Genomic DNA, 21,967 nt, shown 5'->3' with positions numbered 1-21,967 from the left:
AGAAGACAGATATGAGCTCACAAAAGGGCAGTCTTTACCTTGAGGAAAACCAGGTCGGCAACATTAAATCACTGCTATGGATTTGGAAAGCACTGAAAGATCAAAAACAGTTTGGAGGTTTCAGAGTAGCTTAGACACAGCTGAGCAATCTGGCAGCTAACTGAATGGTTTGAGGGGCTAACCGTAAAAATAATCCCAAATAAATTAAACCCTAAATTTATTAAAGGACCCTCATTCTTGATATTTACCTACGCACTGTCATTTGTTATATTCAGTTTAATCTTAGGAACTCTAGTTTGCAGACAATTCGCAGTCAAACCAAGCTATGCACACAACTGTCTTGTACGTTTTACAACTGTACCAATATTTTAAGTGTACTCTTTCTGGAAAACTAAAAGGCACACACCTACACGTTCAATGGAGGACCAGTCAGTCATTCAAGGCTAGCCAGGGTCATACAGTTTATCCCAAAACAACATATACCAAAATGTTATAATTAACCACTAACAAGGCCAGAAAGTTACGTAAATTAACCCATTTATTGCAGACTAGGCAAGTCTAAACAGCAGTGCATCTACTGGTCCTTCAGTTCCTTGAGTCTTCTGATGGCGGACTTCACTGTGACGGCAGAAGTAGTGCTGTTAAGAAAAAGTTTCCAATGGGATTACACACATTAATATACAAAACCTAAGTAAACCTGTCTCCCTGTTACCCTGCAATCCTGAAAACTGACTTTCTCCTGCAAAGAATTGCTCTGAAAGTCTCCTTCCCCAATACCATGGTGCAGTGAATCATACTGTACCAAGTTGGAAAGTCACACTGGCCTGATGGCATCCTTTAAAAGCCACAACTTCAGGCCCTAGAACAATTCTAAGTTCTCAAACATCTGAGTCTCCAACATAAAAAAAAAAAAAAAAAAAAAAAAAAAAAAGGCAGACCCAGACACCACGAGACAAAACAAAACAAACCTATGGTGCTTTCCTCTGAAGATAGGAGAGCAAAGGCAGCTTCAGTACACATGCCCTAAGACCAAACAGCTAGAGCATACATTATATATATGAATATTCACCTGCCAGGACACTCTCCTTTCCATTTTTCCTTTTGCTATCCTAAAACCCACACTATCTTTTCAACCTGCAGCCCACACGTTCAAGACTACATACATACTACTCAAGACACCAGAAACTTCAGGGCTAGCAAACTACAGAGGCCCCCAGGGAGGGAGCTTTAAATTTCAGATGCTAAAGCTCTAAGAACAAAGACAAGAATCACAGGTTTCACCTCAGCAACAACTTCTGGTCCAGCTGGCCTCACAGCACTAAATATGCCCAAACAGCCTCAAAACTGTCTATAAAACCCTAAACCAACCAACCTCGTTTAAAAGGCTATTTTTATACTTGAACTTGGCTTCTAGTGTAAGCCAAGTTCATCACAAACTCAGAAACCAATAATGGTTCCACAGACATCACAATTTCCCAAAGATCCCAGTGACTGCACAATTCAAAATATGAGAATCAAAGTCCAATTTATATTTCTATTTTAACGCAAAAAAATATTTATATATATATCCTGTAACTTTTTTGTTTTTGAGACTGTGTAGCCCTGCCTGAAAACTCTTAACTTTTAAGAATCCCTAAAGCACATTTACTTTGCTGTTCATAAAAATTATGACTAGCCCAATATGTGCCGGGCCTGGAACACGGGCTGCGTGGTCCCATAGACTTCCCCACCCAAATGTGTACTCACTTGTAGGTCCAAGCCCCACCAGCCACTGTTTTCATGCAGGATCCACAGTGCCAGATGCCAACGGCTCGTCTCTTCATCTTGGTCTGTAAAGATTTGAAAAAGGCTTGATGACGCTTTTCCCTCTCTTCAAAGCCATTTATCCTTCAGTCCTTCAGTGTTTCCACGGAAACGAGGCATGTTTTGCAAAAAGCAACCCCATGCCCTCGTACCTCACTTTGGCCCGCCGCTTACAGCGGCCTGAACTCACGAGCAATCCTACCCTCTCCCCTCCCCACCCGAGGTCGACTTACCTTGCCACAGAAGGAGCAAGTGTACTTGGCGTGCTGGCTGATTTCAATCTTCTTCACCATCTTCCGGAGGGAGGCGCCATAGCGGGTCCCGTATTTCCCGACGATCCCGACCTTTTTGGTGCGTTTAGCCTGTGGGCAGACGAAAACAGACGAACCAGCGATATTTAGCGCGACGGGAAGCAGGTCTCTGCACGCCTGCACACCACGGCGCACGTCGGCCGGGCTCTAGCGTTCCCCAAGCTCGACCCGCAAAACCAGCGTTCCCGGGAGCTGAGCTCCGGAGCCGCGCAGGGCCAAGTCCCGCCGAGCCGCCTCCCGGGCCTCCAGGCGCGGCCGAAGACCCCGACGGCACACAGGACACGAGACAACACAGACTGCCCGGGACGGGTGAGGGCGGAAAACTCGGCAGGACGGCAGATGCAGACGGATAACGAATTCCAAAGTCGTAACGCCAACACTCACCATGTTACCGGAACCGAAGCGCAGCCCGAAGAGGAAGAGACGCAATACGCATGCGCGGTTTTAGCACGGCCACCGGAAGTGACGTAGGCGTCCTCTCTAGAACCTGAACTCTGTGTGCTAGAGGGTATTCGCTGTTATTCCGACCGGGCCGTGGGAAATGTTTACATGGGCAGAAGTCCCATCTCTTGTTCTCAGCTGTGATCACCCCTTAGCTTACAAATACATTAAAGTTCTGCCAAAGCAGATGTGACTTTTTTCTGTTCTGTTCGCGAGGAAACAAGTTTTAGGTGACTTGTTTTTAAGTGTCTAAAGTATAACGTTTTTGACTGAACTTCGTTGCTTTCCCCACGACGTTATACTTTCGAAAATCCTCAAACCCCGTGTCAGATGCTGCCCATAGTAAAAGCCGAGAATCTGCTCCCAGGCCAAGTTGCCAGGTCAGCTGGGAATCAGTCGTTTTCGTCACAATTAAGAGTTACGAAACGTTGCTCTGGGGATACGGTAAGGAAGACCGATTACCTGAATCCAAGACCCTAGAATAGTGGCTTTAAACCTATGAGTCGCGATCTCTTTGGGATTGAACGACCCTTTCAGAGAGATCGCCTAAGACCATCGAAAAATAGATATTTACAATTCGTAACAGTCGCAAAATTAGTTATACAATAGCAATGAAAATTTTATGGTGGGAAGGGTCACCTCAGTATGAGAAAGGATGAAAGGATGGCAGGATTAGGAAGGAAAGTTAAGAACCACTGCTCTAGAGCCTGGAATTCTAAGAAAATTGCAGTTGGATTGGAGATGGCTCAGCAGTTAGGCGCACTGGCGAGCCCTAGGGTTGGATTCTTAGCCTGACATGGCAGCTCACAACCACCTGTTAACTCTTAAGTTTAGAGGATCTGAAGCCTCTTCTGGCCTTTCTGTGCACTGGATTCATGGTGCACAGTCCTTATATGTAGGCAGAACACTACATGTAAAAAAATTGTTTAATTAAGAAAAAAATAAAATTAAAAAAAATTGTTTAAAAGGAAAAATATAATTTCAAGGCTAGGATGATGTAACAGTCCAGTTTTGCCTTCGGTTTGGCCACTTAGTCCTGCCTGGGGCCGGCCTTCCCTTTCATTTCAGAAACCATTCCCCTGACCCCATAAACAAGTTTCTGGTCCAAGCCTGAAACCTTAAATTCTAACATCTTACTCTATGATCACCATTTGTTATCTTCTTCCCAGCTCTCTCCAAAGGGTGAGTGAGGAAATCCACTTTCTCTTTAAGGAGAGGAAGGAAGTAAACTGTTGACCTTCCTGCTTGGATAGAAAGGTGTCCTGGGACAGAAGCCTAGGAACCACACATATCTGAAGAGAGAAAGTACCGCAATGGAAGGGTATCCTGAGACCTGGGAGCCCAGGAACCACGCAGCTCTGAGAGAAGGCCTCAGCAGAGGCATTTCGACTCCAGGGCAGAGTATGCCCTGCTGAGCTCAGGAGCCTCAGCCACATTCCCTCTTCACTTCTCTTCTTGGCTTTCAATGAGTCACAACTCAAGATTTATTGGAGGTATGAATCCACCAATAGATGCCCCTATTCAAGGAAGGAGACAGCAGGAAACTGAGCAGAAACAGCCGTTATATAGGATTTTCTAGGGGCTTTACTCTCTAGGGCAGAGATTTTCAGGGTGAGGAGTGTTGAGATTTGAAGGCCTAAGCTTGGGGAAGCTCAGGGATTGGTGGGATCTTGGCCAGACTTTTCACCTAAAATTAGCATAATCTGGGAGAGGTGCTTTTCTGACAGTTACAGGGGCTGGAAAAGCCAATATGTCACTTTAGGGAGGTCCGGAGGAAGGGCTGGCTGCTGGAACTCCTCAGGCAGAGCCCGGTTTCCTGCCTTGATGGGTTTCAAAGTTTACAAAATATACGAAGCTTACAACATTTACAAAGTCTACAGAGTTTACACATGGACTCATGGAAGGCTTTCCCTGTGGCTAGAGTCAGGGTGAATAACTATTAGGTTTTTGTTGTTGTTGCTGTTGTTTGTTTGTTTTGGTTTTTTGAGATACAGTTTCTGTGTGTAACTCTGGCCATCCTGGAACTCACTCTGTAGACCAGGCTGGCCTCAGAAATTCACCTGTCTCTGCCTCCTGAGTGCTGGGATTAAAGGCATGAGCTCCCGCCACCACCACCACCTGGTGTGGCAGCAAAACTTTTTTAAAAGTGTGTTCTACATGAATGTAGAGGAATCTTAATTCAGAACACACGGCTATTCTGGCAAGCTCACATCCGAAGACCTTCTAAGCCTGTGTGGTCTGGCTGGAATACAAACACACCTTTAATCCGGGAGACAGAGGCAAGCAGATCTGAGTTCAGGGCCAGCCTGCTTATAGAGCAAGTTTCTGGTAAAGAAAAGCTTAGGTCTAGGAGTGGTGGTACACACCTTTAATTCCAAACAATGAAGGTAAAGTTAATTTGTAAAAGGAAGCACTCATATTTGAAAGTAATGTCTAATTGAGTAGCAGAAACAGTGATGAATCAAAGAAAGATTTGACTGAAAAGGATATGCCCAACTCTTAGAAAGGGAAGGAAAGCCTCTTAAGGGGCAATTCAGAGGCCCCTGGAGCCCAGATTTGTTGACTCTGTTGATCTCCTTGTGGAGCTTCTGTCCCCTCCTGGTCCTTCTTGTCCCCTCATTCTTCTATATGACTCCCTGTGCTTTGTCCAAAGTTTGGCTGTGATTCTCAGATCTTCTTTGATCTCCTGATAGGTGGACTCTTTCAGAGGACATCTATGGTAGGCTTACATCTTGTACCTTCTCTTCATCTGCTTTCAGTGTCTATTCTGTTTGCCCTTCTGAATGAGAATTAAGCATCCTCCCAAGGGTCCTCCTTGTTATTTAGCTTATTTAGGTCTGTGGATTGTAGTATGGTTATCCTGTATTTTATGGCTAATATCTGCCATAAAATAATAATAATATGATGATGAAGGCAATCCTGATGAGAATTGATAGGCTGGGGTCAGATGGTAGGAGAAGAGGGCTCCCCTTTTCTGAGGACTAGAGGAAGGACCTGGGGGGAAGAGCAAAAGAGGTTAGGATCAACGGGAGACAAGGGAGGGAGGGATCTATAATCAGGATGTAAACTGAATAAATCATAAAAACATAAAATTTTAAAAAGGGGGCAGTGCAGAAAGAGAGGAGACAGTTTTACTGGGAGGGTTTTACAGAGAGAGGTTGAGAGAACAAGCTAGACACAGGTGAAGGCCAAATGAGCCAGATGAGGAGCCAGGAGATTAGAGCAGATTGCTGAAATTAGTTTAATGTCAAGCAGAGTAATTCAGAAGCCGAGAAAAAAAAAAAAGCCAGATTGAATAAGTCAGTTGGAAGAAGAGTTTGAGCCAAAACAGCTGAATTCACCCAGCCAACCCAGACCTCATCAAGAACAAGAAAGGATGAGCTTATTAAGGAGTAAGTTTCAGAGACTGAAAGCATTCTAGGCCTAGGTTAGATTGTATGGAAGCTAGAAGCTTCCGGGACTAGGCCTAGATTAGCAGAAGGAGGAAGAAAGCCTTCCAGACACTTGAAAAGGTGAATAAAAGTTCTTTTTACACTTGAAGAAATAATACCATTTGTTAGCAGGGGGAGATTGTACACCTTTGGTTCTGGTACTCAGGAGGAAGAGGCAAGTGGATCTCTGTGAATTCAAGGCCAGCCTGGTTTACAGAGTGAGTTTCCAGGGCAGCCAGTGCAGAAAACACTGAGAAACCCTGTTTAAAAAAAAATAAAAATGCTGCCTTCTTCCCGCCACCCCACCTCCAAGGGATGGCCAGGAGAAACAAAGCTCAGATAGCTATGGAATAAGAGTGCAAGAGAGGAACCTTGAGAATGCTGCTAGGCATCATGGCACTATCTCGCCTGTTCCCAGTCAGAACACTGATAATGAGCAGCTTCGTTTCACACATCTAATATTTAGTTCAAATGATTTCTTGTGTGTTTTTGTTTCTTCACAATTATATTGAAAGTAGCTTGTAGGCAGGCATGCATTTCATACCTTCCCTTCCTGAGAGAAGGAGCTGGAATCAAACCTTGAGTCCCGAGGACTATGCTGAGAGGGTCACAGGTACTCAACGGCAGCAGATAGGGCATCAGTGATGTCTGTGGCACTGTTTGAAAGGTGATGTAGAATGGGAACAGTCTGCTTAAATGTACGTTCCATTCAGTTTTCCTCATGATCATTTACAGTTGGAAAAAATTTAATTTTAATCTGAATTATTAGTATAACAAATTTCATGCGTTTCTCGGGAACACACACTTTGTAACTGGAGAATGGAGGTTTCTCTACTTAACAGTTGTGAGATTTTTTTCCAAGTTAACTTTTTTCTGTGTTTTGGTTTCTCAAACTATGAAATCTGGATAAGTGTAACACCTACTTCATAAGGTTGTGAAAAACCAACGGGCTGAATGCCTGCAGGGTTTATCCCAGTGCCTGGAACATGGCAAACACCATACAGCTGTAAAATAGCAGTGTCTGGATGAAGAATGGAAGGCTCAGAGTTTAAGAGCCCTGCCCAGGGTCTCACAACAGCGTTGGGGGTGGAAATAGAACACAGTCTTGGGCTGACTGATCCCAAAGTCATTTCTCTTAAATGTTACCAGGCACTAACCCATGTCATAGTAACACTGATGAAACAAAACAGAGGTCAGACAGGGTCCAGGCCAGATTCTGTAAGTACCTATGGTATTTGGGGAACCACAGTCCCTTAGATAAAGTGCCACTTCCCCACTTCCCAGTAGCCAGTATATTTACAGTGAGGGCCTGGGCTGGGTAACCTCTAAAATCATCTATCCCTTCTTTTCTGTGGTTCCAGGAAGAGTTTCCCAACATTGAGTACTGTTGGGACAGTGGTTGACCATGTAGTTTATGCCACCACTGCCACATACAGTTTTTATGGAACAAAAGATTTGGCCTTCCTGCTCGGATGAAAAGGTGTCCTGGGACTCAGAAGCCTAGGAACTACACAGATCTAAAGGGAGAAAGTATCCCAAGGGAAGGGCATCTTGAGACATGGGAGCCCAGGAATCACACATCTCTGAAAGGAGGCCTCAGCAGGGGTATAGCAACTTCCAGGGGAGGGTGTCCCCAGCTGTGCTGAGGCCCATTCCACTTTTCCATCTCTTCCCTTCTTCTCTTCATTGCTTCTCCAATTCTTCCTATGAGAGAGTCACGCAGCAAATCTCTTAAAATAAATTTATTAGGAGTTGGGAGGGTCCAAGGTGTTGTAGAGGGATGAATCCGGGATTGGCTGCCCCTGCTCCCGGGAGAGGACAGCAGGGAACTGAGCAGACACAGCCTTTATAAAGGATTTCTTAGGAAGTGGAACTCTCTAGGGCTGAGATTTCCAGGGTGAGAATTGGTGGGATTTCAAATCCTGAGCTTGAGGGAGCTCGCAGATTTGGTGGGTTTTCCTGCTCAGGGATTGGTGGCCTTTTGTTCTTTCACCTAAAATTATCTTAGTTTGGAAAAGGTCTTTTTGAGGGGCTAGAGATGACAGTTCTGACAGGTATAGAGGCTGGAAATGCCATTATGACAGGGAGGTCTGGGGAAGGGGCCTGGCTCCTCAGGCAGGGGCCTGCCTTGCGGGTTTTCAAAGTCTACAAAACTTATAAAAAAATGGTATTGGTTTACAATCCAAAGAATTAATATCCATGAACTCAAGGAAACAATTGAATAAGTACATGATAAGAAGAGAAAAATCTCTTATAGAACAATCTTAAGTAATTTATGTTAGCCTTGTGGTTGGTGATACATGCTTTTAATCCTAGCACTTGGGAGGCAGAGGTCTGAGTCTGAGGCCAGCCCAGACTGGACTGAGTTCCAGGACACCCAGGGCTACACAGAGAAACCCTGTCTCGAAATAACAACAAAGCAATTTATGTGGATACTCTGCCTCCCATTAAGCAGAAGCATAACTGCCAGTCTTTTGAGTATGAGCTGTACAGACCTTCTTCGAAAGAAAGGCCTTTACAGTAGCGAGGCCTCCAAAGTACCACCCTGACCATGTGATCCAGGTCAACATTAGCAATGATGTCATATTGGTGACCTGTGTTCCTTTTATGATTGATACTTTGCCTTTGTTACTGCGATGTCTAGCACAGCATGATTCTGGGCCCCTGACCTGGGTGGCAGGAGAAGAGAGAAAGGACAAACGCTCAAATACACATACAGAAAAGCTGGAATCAGGAACGTTCTCCTTGTGAAGCGGGACCAATTACACAACAACGGGGAACCTCAGTGCGCTAGGGAAGGAGAGCTTAGTCAGTGTGGGTGGTCTCTGTGGGGAACCAGCCTCAGGCTGTAAACACCCAGGAGGAGGAAGCTGTGATGGCTGCCCTCTTTACACTGTCAATATTCCCTCACAGAGTAGAGGAAGGCTTTGCCAGTTCCCAAGGGGTTTGGGGCAGCAGTTCTTGTCAATAGGACACATTCACTCAGGACTTTATCCACTCCTTACATATTCCCTCAAGTCTCCCTCCACCCCTGATATGTGATAGTTTTCCAAACCCCATCATATTTCTGGAGATGTATACAGGGGTATGGTGTGCGTGTGTGTATGCATGTGAAGGCCTGAAAGACATTAGGGGTCTTCATTGATCATTCTCCACTTTATTCATTAAGGCAGAGTCTCTCAGTCCACCACAGAGCTTGTAAACCCAACTACTCTGGATAATCAGCTTATTTCAGGGATTCCTTGTCTTCTGCCCCCTACTGCTGGAATTACCCAGCATTTATGTGAGTTCTAGAGATTCCTGTCATCACACCTGAATGGTGGGTGCTTTACCTACTGAACCCTCTTCACAGCCCCATAACCCTGTTATAAACCATGAGAAAAATATGAAATTCTAATAAGCTCCTACAAAAAGGCTTTACGAGAACTCAAAATTGTCAGGTTCAACAAAAACTCAGAATGGGTCAACTCCAAGACAGGCCCGAGGTCACATCATGACTAAAGGTATCACAGAACCACAGGACAGAACAAAAGATATTGTGAAAACCAAGATCTGAATAAGTCATGGAATAAAACTATCAAGATTAGGTGAAAAGATATACAAACTCTCTGCACCATTTCATCAGTTTTCTGTAAATTCAAAACCGTTCCAGGCACCAAATGTATTTGAAACCACCACTCAGAGACACCATAGCTAATGACTGCAGAACTGTGTTGGTCTTTGCTTCCCAGCGCACTAACACAAAGCGTGGCATGTTCTGTGTAAGGGTATTTGCTGATTGGAAACTTCATCTTTTGTATGACACGTGATCGGTTTAAGGAAGAGTTTTGCAAGTTTGGATTTTCTTGTCTTCCAAGGTCAATCCACTTACTCTAGAACTGGGTGGGAAGTGGGGGGGGGTTATTCTAGACAAACTAGAAACTAGGGTTCAGAGGCATCTCGGTTTGCCTGAGGATATGCAGCCAGTGAGCGACTTTTAGACTTATATTCTGTCTTCCGTATTTGAAAACTTAAGTCACTGGGTTTGTTTCCTCTGCATACAGAATGCCACACACTCTGTGAGGTCGTGGTAGGCTAAAATAAGCTTGAGGTGTCCAGAGGGCACTGGCTCTGTGGTGGTGATTACATGGTGGAGGTGCTCTCGGTGCCTTTCAATCTTGTCTTCTCCATGCTCCAGGGACTACAACAGGGACAAGCCTTCGATTCTCCTTAATTTCTTCAGCCTCAGCACAGTAACACAACCACTTCACAGTGACCATCACAGGGTGTAAGAATGGGTTTAATGCATCTCAGTTTCATGTCAGGCCCAGCACCCCGCTTTTGCCTCCTTAGGGTGGAAGACTAGAAGAGGCCCAGAGAGCAGCCACTTTTTTTCCCCCAGAAGGAAAGCAGGGTAACCCTAGAAAACTCTCCACGTAAACTGTGCCTGCTTGCAGAAGCTGTACAGCAAAAACTTATTTGTGTTAGTGCAAACAAATGGGATTGATGTTTGGTGGCTGCGGTGTGGAAGAAACAAGGATTCGTAATGGCTTTCCTGTCTAATCTGGGCCTCCTAGGCAGGCATAACTGCTGCCCAGCAGTGGCTGGGTGAGTAGGCACTGTGGTTTTGGGTTAAGGCAGTCTAGGCAAACTCTTTACCGTGGTTCTATAGTCTAATATGGATCACCATTCAGCACGTTAACTGTCTCCCCTGGCATAGCCTCTGGCCTGGTGGGGTTGGAGGGGGGATGGGAAGAGACAGTACATGGGTAAGAATGTGACAGCAGCCGAATGAGACACTTCACAAAAGGAAGAGATTGTTCATGCTCAGAGGGATTTCATCAAACTGAACGTTCTCTCTAAATAGAAAGCTTGAGGATTTACAAACAGCTCTCATGAAGTCAGCTATTAAGTGACTGCAGAAAATTGTTCCTCTCGTAAAGTCTCAATTTGTCTTATTTATGGGCAAATTTCTATCCCATTAGAGGATCATGAGTTATAGATGTCCACCCCATCATGCTCCCATACACGTCTAAGTAAAAATCTTCTCTGAATTAATCACCTTGTTCTTCGGAAGCACTCCGAGTTCACCTTTCACCCCTAAAATACTAAAAGTCACTTTCAGAGAGGATCCTTTTAGCTTCTAAGCCAACCAGTTTTCCTGGGGCATATGCAATATTTTATTCTTAAAAAAAAAAAAAATCTGAGGTGCAAGTCCATTTCATGACAGAGATATAAGGGTTTATCCCAGAGTCACAGGAATGTTGAGTCCTATGAGGCCTCCATAGCAAGTCCTGGACACAGGTCAGCATGCCCAAATAGACTCACACACATCCATCCTGGCCTCTCTTCTGTAGTTTCTCAAATTCACTGAAAGCCATCTGGCAGGATCACCAGTCACTGAAAGGGAGACAGAGTAGACCAACCAGAAACAGTGGGCGAGGGCATACGGAATGGACCACTGCATTGCAACAAATGCAGTACAGTTTTTGTAAAACCCATTTTTAGGTCTATGCGGAATAAATTACAGGCTGTCCCATCTCAAAGTATATTAGTTACTACCTCTAGGCAGTAGTAAGCTAGGAGTGAGCGGGACAAGAATGTAGACTTTCATCTTTTTTACTTATAATGTACACTTCTAGAGTAATTTTACATCAAATATATAGTAGTGAATAAACATCCCCACAGGACGGTCTTTTAACGTGTGGTGCTGCATCGTCATCCATAAAAAATTAACCTTGATCCATCTTCCCCCAGGTGGATAAAGCTAGACATTAAAGGCAAAACAGCTTCTAGATAGTATCTCTGTAACGTTGGGCTTGTGCCTACCCAAGTGCTTATTTCAGTTAACCGTTATATGAACTTTTGGTATATTTCACCCTAAGAGTGAAAGGCTTGGAAGAATGGCTGATACTAAAAACCATCAAACGGAAGTAGAAGGGAAACGTGGGCAGAGGCTGCTGTAGAACCGAGGAACTGCCAGCTGCCAACAGTACCCCAGAGATGGGCCCATGGGCATCGTTGTGCCATTTGCTGAGGTTAGGAATGTTTCCCTGAGACCCTATAGGAAAACAAAACCAAAACACAGGTATCGGAGACCGCTCTAATGAACCCCTTCCAAGCCACATACGATGCTATTCTTGAACTTGCTTCGTGAGAAGTAGAAGGGATAAATACTTGATCAGACTTGATGTATCCATTTTTGCAAAATAAGGAGCAGTCTCAACCTGCGTTCTTTGTTTTCCTGTGGGTTCTCATGACCCTGGAGACAGCCTCAGGTCATGGGGGAGGGCTCCCTGATGTCTCTGAATGTGTGTTATCAAACACACACAGTGTGTGGTTGTCACTATGTGATTATGCTGGTCTCAACCAGAGGCTGGCAAACTACGGACCATGTACAGTGCCTGCCCCCTGCATGTTTCTGTTAAGTTTGTGACCTTAGAATGTTTGAATACTTGCAATGGTTTTAAAAATCAAAATAAATGCTGCTCTTCCGGCTGGATAAACCAACCTCACAAAGGCGTGTGCTTTTTCTTCGATTTAGAAGGTTATTACCTTAGAACAGTGCCTGATATTATGAGATGCTGAATAACTGTTTGTAGTTGTTGAACTTTTTAACTAGATATTGGGGGTTATACAGGAAGCACTTCACTATTTAGGATTGTAAATTACGGGCTGGAGAGATGGCTCAGCAGTGAAGAGCACAGAATGCTCTTGCAGAGGACCCAAGTCCAATTCTCAGCACCCACATTGCTGCTCACAACTGTCTAACTCCTTTTCCAGGGGATCTGACACCTTCTCACAGATATACAGGCAGTCAAAACACTGACGTACATAAAATAAAAATAATTTAAAAAGGATGTAAGTTACAATTACTCTAAGCCACTGTCTCTTTTAATCCAGAAAAGCTAAAAGTAATTAAGCCTCTAAGCAGGCCTCTGTCTAAGAACACAGGAAGGGAAATGCTGGCACCTACCGGCCTTGGACTCTCCTGCTGCATGGCAAAAGGAATATAGGCTTTTAAAGAAAATACTTTATTTCAATGAGTTCCATGATTTTTTAATGTTTCCTTCTGTTTTTTCCTTCCTTTGACCTCTTCAAAAGGGAGAGGTAAAGCTATCCCAGTTATCAGAAAATTCAAGTCTTCCTCTCTTTGGTGGACTGTCTGCGAAGGTGCTTTCATCCAAGAGGTCTCCCAGATCCTGGGAACTACCGGAGGTTAGTTCGAAGGACTCTGCTGCCTCCAGGAGTTCCATGTCACTTCCATCTTCTTCAAAAGACTGCTGGAATAGGTCATAGATGATCTTCTGCTCTGGGTCCTTTAGTAGAGAAAGAAAAGAAACTGTAAAAAGCAGCAGCTAGTCCTAACACCGACACTCATGACAGCGCTAAGGTGAGAGATTGTGCATATTCTTCAACCAGGGACCTACAGTGCTCATCAGCTTGGTGGTAAACCAGTATCCTGAAAGAGAAGTCCCCTTCTTGCTGTCTTCTCTGTTGCTCACTGGCTAAAGACAAGCAGAAAAGATGGGTACAAAAAAGAGGCTGCTCTCCCAGTAAGATGTATGATGGGAATGGTTTTTTTTTCCCCATTCATTTCTTATTTTCCATATCCACACTTGAATATTATAGTAGCTCCGGAAATCTCACTTCTTCCTAAGCCCAAGTCTTTCTACATGGAAATAAGTTAAGCTGTAATTTGTCTTCCATGATGCATTATACCTCATTTTCAGAGTGGACACCTCTTCTTGTGTCTGATGTGAAAGCTACAGATGATCAAAATGCACATCACATACATCTGTCGATCACTGGCAATGTCACTGCCAAGCCCAGCACTGAAAACCGTAACAGATGGCTAAGTCTAAACTCTTAATGCTGACTATCTCCTCTTATAGGTCTATACTTTTAACACCATTGTAGAAATCCACAACACTGTTTAAAATCAAATGCTGAGTCAGGGAGATTGCTCAGTGAGGAATAATGCTTGTTGCTAGGCCTGCTGATCTGAGTTAAATTCCTGGTACCTGCACATGATGGAAGGAGAGAACCAACTCCTGTGAATTGTTTTCTGACATCCACATGTGTATTGTGGCCCATGTATGTGGACACACACACACAGTAATGAATAAACGTGTTAATAATAAAAATACTCTCAACTAATTCCTATATCCACAAAACACAGCTTCTCTCCCTCTTTACAAATCTACCAGTATTTTTCATAATTCCTCTGCTCAAAATTGCCAGTAGTTCTTTGTCTCAACAGGTTTATTATTGCCATCATTTTTTTTTTTCTTAACAAGTTGCTTTAAAAAAGAAAAGATTTTTCCTTATGTGTGTACAAATGTCATGTACATGGGTGCCTAAGGAGGCCAAAGGAAGGCATCAGCTTCCTGAGGTTACTGGAAGTTATGGAGTTATAGGCAGTTGTGAGATGTCCAGTGTGGAGGCCTGGATCCAAACCCTGGTCTTCTGGAAGAGCAGTGAGTGCTCTTAAGCTGTCCAGCCCCTCAGGTTATTTGTAACTCGAGCCATATCAGTTGGTATATGCAAAGACTACAATAGCTCAATTGCATTTCTGTCCCTGGTGTCTTCCCACCTACAAAAGCCTGACTTGACTCCCAAGCAATCCTTTACCAAGATTCCTTTTGTTGCGCCACGGGCTCTCTTGTGTCTACCTGGCTTTCCTGCTTTCTGGATCTCTGTAATTAGGTCTCACCGTAACCAGTTACTATTTTTTAACAGAATTCCTCCACACTGATGAACATCCTTGGAAACTTCAGGGGAGCATATCACATAAGAACTCCGGATCATTGCATTAAACTGTGCCCCAGGATCCCAGCCTTTCAGAACAGGAAGTGATACTAAAGACCACTGAGGGCTTCATGTCCTTCCAAAGGATGCACTCATCAGCCCCTTTGTGAACAAGAGCAAAGTCAAAACTGCAATGCACGGCCGCCCAGTCCTGCTCATGCCCATTTGATTATGAAGGTAACAACACCACTCACAACCTGGAACATGTACAATTAACTGGAAATGAGTTCCAAAATCAGATTATTCTTTCATTTCCCCTCTTGGAAGGAAGGTTGTTTTACTGAACATAAGGTCTTTTTGCTTTTGTCTCCACAAAGGAAACATTTTCTTTTTCCAGTCGCTAATGAAATTCTCAGCTCTATCTTAATAAAAATAGGTAAGCTGATAAAGTTTTAATAAAAATAAATTCTGATAAATCTCATTTATATCACTCTGCACTTGTATTTTGGGCAGAAAGTTTTTAATGGGTTCAAAGTTTCTGAGTGAAAGGCCAGGATGAGAAAAGGGTTGATGAGAATCTCTCAGAAGCTTTTTTCTCTTCAAAGGGCAATATTAACTCAGGTGTCCTTGGCACAGTAAACACCCACAGGAGTCAGCGTGCCTTCAAAACTTCAAGGGAAGGCCATTTTAATGGCACCTTACTTCATGCCACCATGCTTCCCACTATTAAATGTTTTCCAAGAATTGCCATGGCCATGGGGTCTCCTCACAGCAATAAAACTCTAAGACATATGGTCAGAATTGAAAAAGTATATTATCTGTTGAGTGTGGTATCTCAGGCCTATAATCTGCTAACATTTAGAATGCTAACAGAAGGACCTTGAGCCCAAGACCTGCCTTGGGCCATAGGAGAACCTAACTTAAAAAGCCGATTATTCTGCCAGGCAGTGTTAGTGCACACCTTTAATCCCAGCACTCAGGAAGCACAGGAAGGTGGATCTCTTGATTTGAGGTCAGACTGGTCTGCAGAATGAGTTCCAGGACAGCCAAAGCTATACAGAGAAACCCTGTCTCAAAAAACCAAACCAAACCACCCTCTCCAAAAGAAACAGTGAGAACCTCAGACTTTGGTGCTGTAGACCCATGTTCTACAGGGTCTCATTCAGAGAGGAGCAGCAGTGAGTGGGTGTGAAAGGAGCACATGACGCCCTGAGTGAACCTGCACTGTTGACATTGGCGCACCCCCACGAAAGACCCACCACCTCAGACCCACGGGAATGGTAAAGTCTCTGGTAGAGAGCAAATGTTGGCTGGGTGTGCAAGGAGAAGTATTTACAAGCAAATGACCAGTGTGTGCAAACACTAACCCCTACAGCTTCCTCGCCCAAGATGACTGTATCTGGGACGGCTTCCCACCTAAGCCTCCAACCAACAGTAGCTAACTCCTCCTTTACAAGGCTACGCAGAGTAAACGTGAGGAGGTTCTGGCTTGTTTACGAGCTGCTGCTTCTAGAAAAATAAGCCTAGCCTATCTGATCCCGGCTTTTCTGTATGTGTGTCTGTGTATCTGTCCTTTTTCCATTCCCTAGTCACTCCAGTTGGGTTTCCAGGACCAAGCTGTGTAGGATACGGCAAGGCAGGATGGCTCCATGCTCTCCAAGTTGCCCAGAGGCCTCTGAAGGCGTGCACCCATCATGGGAGGATGTTTGCTGGCCTCTTACGTTTTTTGCTACGAGAGCTGACATTACAGAAGGAATTAGATTAAAAAAAAAAAAAAAAAAAAGAGTTGCAGTCTGTCAACCTACGAAAGATAGGAGATGCATCTCTTGTCCTTGAGAGGAATTCATTTTGAAGATCAATGTTCAACAACAGGGAACAGATACTCCATGTAAAGTCTTCAGAAACAAAACAAAACAAACTCTTGGATACTGTCTATGTATTAACTAAATAGCTTAATATCAGTCTGTAAATTAAAAGTAAAACAGTGAAGAAATTGTTTACTAAATGCATCTAGAAGGTAATGAGAAATGGCATGTGTACAAACTTTTTGTTGAATATGATTTTCAAGAATCAACTAAACAGACCTTAACGTATGACCATAAAATTAAGGAATTTTAACTTAAAAAAAAAAAAAAAGGAAGAAGAAGAAGAAGAGGAAGGAATTGTGGGTTAAGGTGGAAAAGCTTCTTTCTGGGGCTGGTCCACATGCCATGTGACATATGACTACGCTGGGACAGTTCTGTGGTGGCCCTGCAGTATGGCTGGTATTGCTGTCTTATGGGGACAACTCAACACCTGTTATGGGGAATTTTCCATCTTTTCTTATGGCCTGATGAGAGACAGCAGCTCAGCCTTGCTCTTGCAGAGTCTTTAGGGCACGTGAGTAGCAGCAGGAACAACCACCACTTCCTCATAAGGGATGCACACAAATGAACAGAATGACTGTGGACCCTCCCATCCTTCTCCTCTCAGGACCCAAAGGCTTGGCAGCCGGCTCACTGCCTCACTTTATATAGTGACAAGGGGTCATGTGTTTGAGTTACCTGGTAGAGATAATCGGTAGCTTCTGTAATTTCCGAGAAACTGGTCTCAGAAAGCCCGGCTTCCCCCAGAACTTTAATCTTCTCTTGAATCATAGGCCTGTGTGGGAGAAATAATCTGTGGTAAACACAACCTACCCAGAACCCAGACTGACTAAATGTGCCCCCTTTCAGGGACTTAAGGGACTGTGATGCAGTAACGGTGGCACATCTTTGCATCTCTCAGTCCTTCCTGAAGTACTTTCTCCATCTCAACTGGAAATAGTCCACTCTTTGTACATAATACCAGGAAATAAATCCTGCCTCATTACAATAAAAACCTGAGTTCGCTGTCAGGAGCTGCCCCATGAGCAAAGCCACTTACAAAGAGTGGAAGTAGGGTGATATGCCTGCAACTCCACAGACACCAGGCTGAACAGACATGGAGAGTGGACACTCATGGGATAACTGAAGAACTTCACATCAGGAGGAAGGAAAGGGATTGAGAAAGAACCCGGAGGAGTTTTACTCAGATGACAGACACATGTTGAAATGTGGCCCGTTAGGCCTGGGGGAGCAAACCTCAGGACCACAGCACCATAGGAGTCCAAGGCTCAAGGATTTGAAAGTCCAAGACCTTCTGGGCTACAGAGAGACTTCAAGGCCAGCTTAGGCAACTTAAGGAGACCCTGTCTCAAAATAAAAAATGAAAAGGATTGGGTGATAAAGCTTAGCGGCAAAGAACTTGGTTAGCGTATGAGAAGCTCTATGCTCAATCCTCTCTAATACACACACACACACACACACAACATTGCAGTCTGCCATGAAAATACTACATGGTTCAGAATAAGCCACTTTCTCCGTTCTCCATGCCTAGCCTTGAAAACAGTGACCATCATATCAGATCACAAAAGAGAAAAAAACACCACCTGTCTTAGAAAGTGCCATAGCTGAGAACAGACTGTTTCTTAAGCTAAACTCCGGCTAACATCTAATTTGTTCTCCATCTTGGGCCAGTGGGAAGTCACTTCCCTTTATTACTACTGGTTTTTGTGTGGATATAAACATGTTTTTGTTTAACCCAGGGGTGGAATGGGATGTGGGACCGATCCCGATAGTCCACAGCAGCAGACTATTAGCCTCATTAGCCTTTGCCAGCTGCAGATAGTTTTAATCTGAGGACTCTGGAGAGAGAACAAATGCCAGAGCTCAGAGAGTGTTGGGGAGCTTTGAGAAAGGACAAGGCTCCTTTCTGCTACTTCCCTTCTGCAGCTTCTGGTTGCTGTTGATACAGTGAGACAAGAAGCTCATTTCTCCTGAAATGAGGATTTGACTGACTCCAAGGAATCCAATGACCCTAACTAGCAGGAAGCAGCCAAGAGAACTGCATCCGTCTCCCACTAACCCTTTCTCTCTCCTACCTCGTGTTGGGATGTTGGAAGGATTGGGGTGGAGTAGGCAGAAAGATATAAAAAAATATAAAAAGAATTTTTTAAAAAGTGTGCCAACAGGTTTCCCCCTGTACCCTGCAAGGAACATTAATGAAGAAAACCAAACATGGCCATGGGAAGCAGGAAGCAGCAGTAACTGGTCTCAGCAAAAGTGAAAGCACTGAAGGAGCAAAGAAACCACACCCTCTGATCCACGCCAGTTCACCTCCTCATCCAGGTCACCCACTCAGGCATACCAAAGGTAGTCATCTGCTGTGCCTTTTGCCACAAGGTAGTGAATGCCCACAGAGTTCGCCTGTCCAATTCGGTGCACGCGGTCCTCGGCCTGGATCAGCACCTGTGTGCCCAGGGAATAAGACAGTTGAGGAAAGGCCTTAGGAAGCCCAGCCCACCACAGTGAGGGGCAACTATCCATCAACCCCCCCCCCCCAGCTGCCTCTATAAAACATTTATAAAACTGAAAGAGACTCGAACCTCAGGACCTGATAGCAGAAGCCATGCTTAGGCACTGTGCGAGGGCTTGTGAGGAAAGCATGCATACAGGCTCTGTCTCTGGTCTCTGTGCTGAGGGGCAAATGACAGAAACAGGCCCACTTCCATTTCTTATCTCTGGAAAATTAGAAGCTGCATTTCAGGGGCTGCAGACGGGCCTCGGCAGTTGAGAGCACTTGTTCTTGAAAGGACCTGGTGGCTCACAACCATTACAACTCAGTTCCAGGGGATGTGATGCCCTCTTCTGACCTCCAAGGGGCACCAGGCATGCACGTGGTATACTGATGTATGTTTAAGCAAAAAATCATACACATAAAATAAAAATGCATCTAAAATTTAAAAAAAATTATCTTCCAAATACCTAGATATATCAATCCAGAAAGGGGGTTCTGAATGAAGAATAGGATTGGATGTTGTTTTTATGTGCTGATAAGCCCCTTAATGACTGACACCAGGACACTGTTTTATGAATAGCCTCCACCCATCACTAAAGCAATGGCTGACATGTAGCCAGTAAAAGCAACATGTCAGAAAATTGGAGGGAAAATAGTATTTTTCTGAAACTTAAAAGAAATGTTTATGAATTCAAACAAATGTGTTAGAACTGCCCTCATATCCCTTAGTTATCAGTCACATCAAGAAGTCAACGACCCAGCAAATACCTGGTGCTGTCACTCTCCCTGAGCCCCCTCCCCCTCCACACCGAAACAGCTCACAGGGACAGTTAACAAAGGAAGCCTGGGCGAGTGCCTCTAAAGGCTTAGCTATATACAGTTCTGGATCTCCACATGGGCTTTCTGTGCCCGCTTTTCTCACAGGGGAGATGAAGGCTAGGACCTTTCTTGCTCTCTGCAGCAGGGCTTCCCCATCAGTAAGACAGAGGTGATGATCCTGCAGGTGGCTGTGAAGACCTAAAAACTGCCCAGCAGTCTTGCAATGCTTGAAACAAGTAAACAGCAACAAGTACAAACAATAGAGTAACCAGAGACAGACAAGACTCAGCACTGGGGAACACTTGCAGAGCATGTCATCTTTAAAAAAAAAAAAATTACTTATTTTTATGTGTAATAACACTTTGCCTGCATGTATGTGTACCACAAGTACACCTGGTATTCATGGAGGCCAGAAGAGACACCTGGGGATTGAAGCTACAGATGGCTGTGAGCCATCATATGGATGCTGGGACTTGAACCCACGTCCTTTGAAAGAGTAGCCAGAGCTCTTAACTGCCAAGCCATCTCCCCAGGCCAAGAACATGTCTTCTGTCACTCATTTATAGACCTTGTAGTTCTCAGTCTTGAGCATGCCCAGGGGGATTCCAATCAAGCACATTCCTTACCCCTGGGTTCCAAAACAGCTCGGCAAACACCACCAGATCAGCTGAGGAGAAGGTGAGGCCCATGTTGGCGGCGGTGATGGACAGCACTGCCACGGTGCGCTCTTTGGACAGCTGGAACTTCTGGCACAGATCCTCTCGTTCTGCCGAGGGGGTGGAGCCATCAATTCGGATGAGCTGTACTTGCTGTATGACAACGGGGGAAACAGAGGTGAGCTGCAACAGTATCTAGGAGCCGCGTCCGAGTAGGGCCCACAGACAGAACCACGATGCTATCCAACCCTCTGCATTCAGGCATTCGGGGCTGTCTCTCCTTTTATAAAGCTGAAGGTTGGACTAACACAATTGTATAAGCACACTCCATCCTAAAAAAAACAATACAAACAGACCTTTGGTTCACGGTGCTGAGTTCCTGTAGTGTAGCCCTGTGTAAAAGTATAGAATACTATTACCACCAGGATTCCAACTTTCATACAACCCATGGATCTTCAGGTTTCCTATGCTATCTGTGTACATGTGTGAGTGTATGTATGTATATATGTAGGCATGTGTGTGCCCATGTGTGCACCCAGATGCTGTGGGGCTGAGCTTTTCCCTTAGCACCATTCTCTGTGGTTGTCAGGTGTCGTCTGTATTGGCAGCCTGCTCACGGTGCTGTGGCGCAGCATCCATGGCACATGCCCACGATCCCATCCACAGAACGGCACCTGGGCAGGACCCACTGGGGATTAGCAGCAGGAAAGCTGGTAGGATGTTTGTGAACAGGCTATTCTGCGTGAACTTAAGTGTTCGTTTCTTTGAGGTAAATATTCTAGAGCCAATTTCTGGAATATAGCACTTGCATGCTTTGTCTGGCTGTCTTCTTTTAAGAGGCATTTAAAATATTCTTCTTTTCAAATGATAAATACTGTAAAACAGAAGTAGTAGTAACATTTCCTATCTATTTTTCCTATTACTCTTTTCTCAATGTATATTGCATATCTTTAAAGAAAAATTATATTTTTTTACCCTAAATCATACTGTAAACTACTAAAATATTTCTATAGTTTAAAGTTTTAGTGCCTATAATTATGTGACAATAGATAATTTAATCATTTTTCTATTTTCTTTTTGTTGTTGTTGTTTTTTCCAAGACTTTTGGGTTTCTCTGTGTAGTTCTGGCTGTCCTGGAACTTGCTTTGTAAACCAGGCTGACCTTGAACTCAGAGATCTGCCTGCCTCTGTCTCCTGAGTGCTGGGATTAAAGGTATGCTCCATCACTGCCCATCTTCTTATTTCTATAGATTTAGGGAACATCTAATTTTTTTCTAAAATGAAGGGATTGGTAGGTATTTATTCATCAGTAGGGGAGTTAAAAAAAAATCCTGTGATATATCTATACAGTGAGGTTCTTAGCACTTCAAAAAAAAAAAACTTGACAAAACAATGATGAATCCCAGTATATGAAAAAAAA

General features: G+C 44.2%; 2 protein-coding genes across 2 annotated transcripts in view; both read right to left on the bottom strand.

The window, feature by feature from the left end:
* Positions 1-413: 413 nt before the first annotated feature.
* On the bottom strand, positions 414-2,591 carry Rpl37a (ribosomal protein L37a). Its single transcript, XM_021645384.2, has 4 exons — positions 2,499-2,591; positions 2,037-2,165; positions 1,747-1,829; positions 414-638 (listed from the first exon to the last, which is right to left on the bottom strand). The coding sequence occupies exons 1-4, from the start codon at positions 2,499-2,501 to the stop codon at positions 575-577; spliced, it is 279 nt and encodes a 92-aa protein (XP_021501059.1). The 5' UTR covers positions 2,502-2,591; the 3' UTR covers positions 414-574.
* Positions 2,592-12,976: 10,385 nt separating this feature from the next.
* Smarcal1 (SWI/SNF related, matrix associated, actin dependent regulator of chromatin, subfamily a like 1) overlaps positions 12,977-21,967 on the bottom strand; it is a 52,172-nt gene continuing 43,181 nt past the window's right edge. Inside the window, exons 14-17 of the mRNA XM_021645383.2 lie at positions 20,518-20,700; positions 18,923-19,023; positions 17,260-17,356; positions 12,977-13,284 (exon numbers count right to left, since the gene is read on the bottom strand). Of these exons, the coding sequence (XP_021501058.1) occupies positions 13,063-13,284; positions 17,260-17,356; positions 18,923-19,023; positions 20,518-20,700 (603 nt within the window). The 3' untranslated portion in view covers positions 12,977-13,062. The remainder of the gene's footprint in view (positions 13,285-17,259; positions 17,357-18,922; positions 19,024-20,517; positions 20,701-21,967) is intronic.

This window comes from Meriones unguiculatus, chromosome 15, assembly GCF_030254825.1.
Source record: "Meriones unguiculatus strain TT.TT164.6M chromosome 15, Bangor_MerUng_6.1, whole genome shotgun sequence".
NCBI lineage: Eukaryota > Metazoa > Chordata > Mammalia > Rodentia > Muridae > Meriones > Meriones unguiculatus.
Note: the sequence above shows the minus strand (reverse complement) of the source record. Positions and strands in the feature narration are given on the sequence as shown.

Excerpts from the sequence above, each read along its gene's own strand:
- Rpl37a (XM_021645384.2), bottom strand. Across the intron at positions 1,830-2,036 it reads CTTGCTCCTTCTGTGGCAAG|ACCAAGATGAAGAGACGAGC; the intron begins GTAAGTCGACCT and ends AAATCTTTACAG. Across the intron at positions 639-1,746 it reads GGTGGGGCTTGGACCTACAA|CACTACTTCTGCCGTCACAG; the intron begins GTGAGTACACAT and ends TTTTCTTAACAG.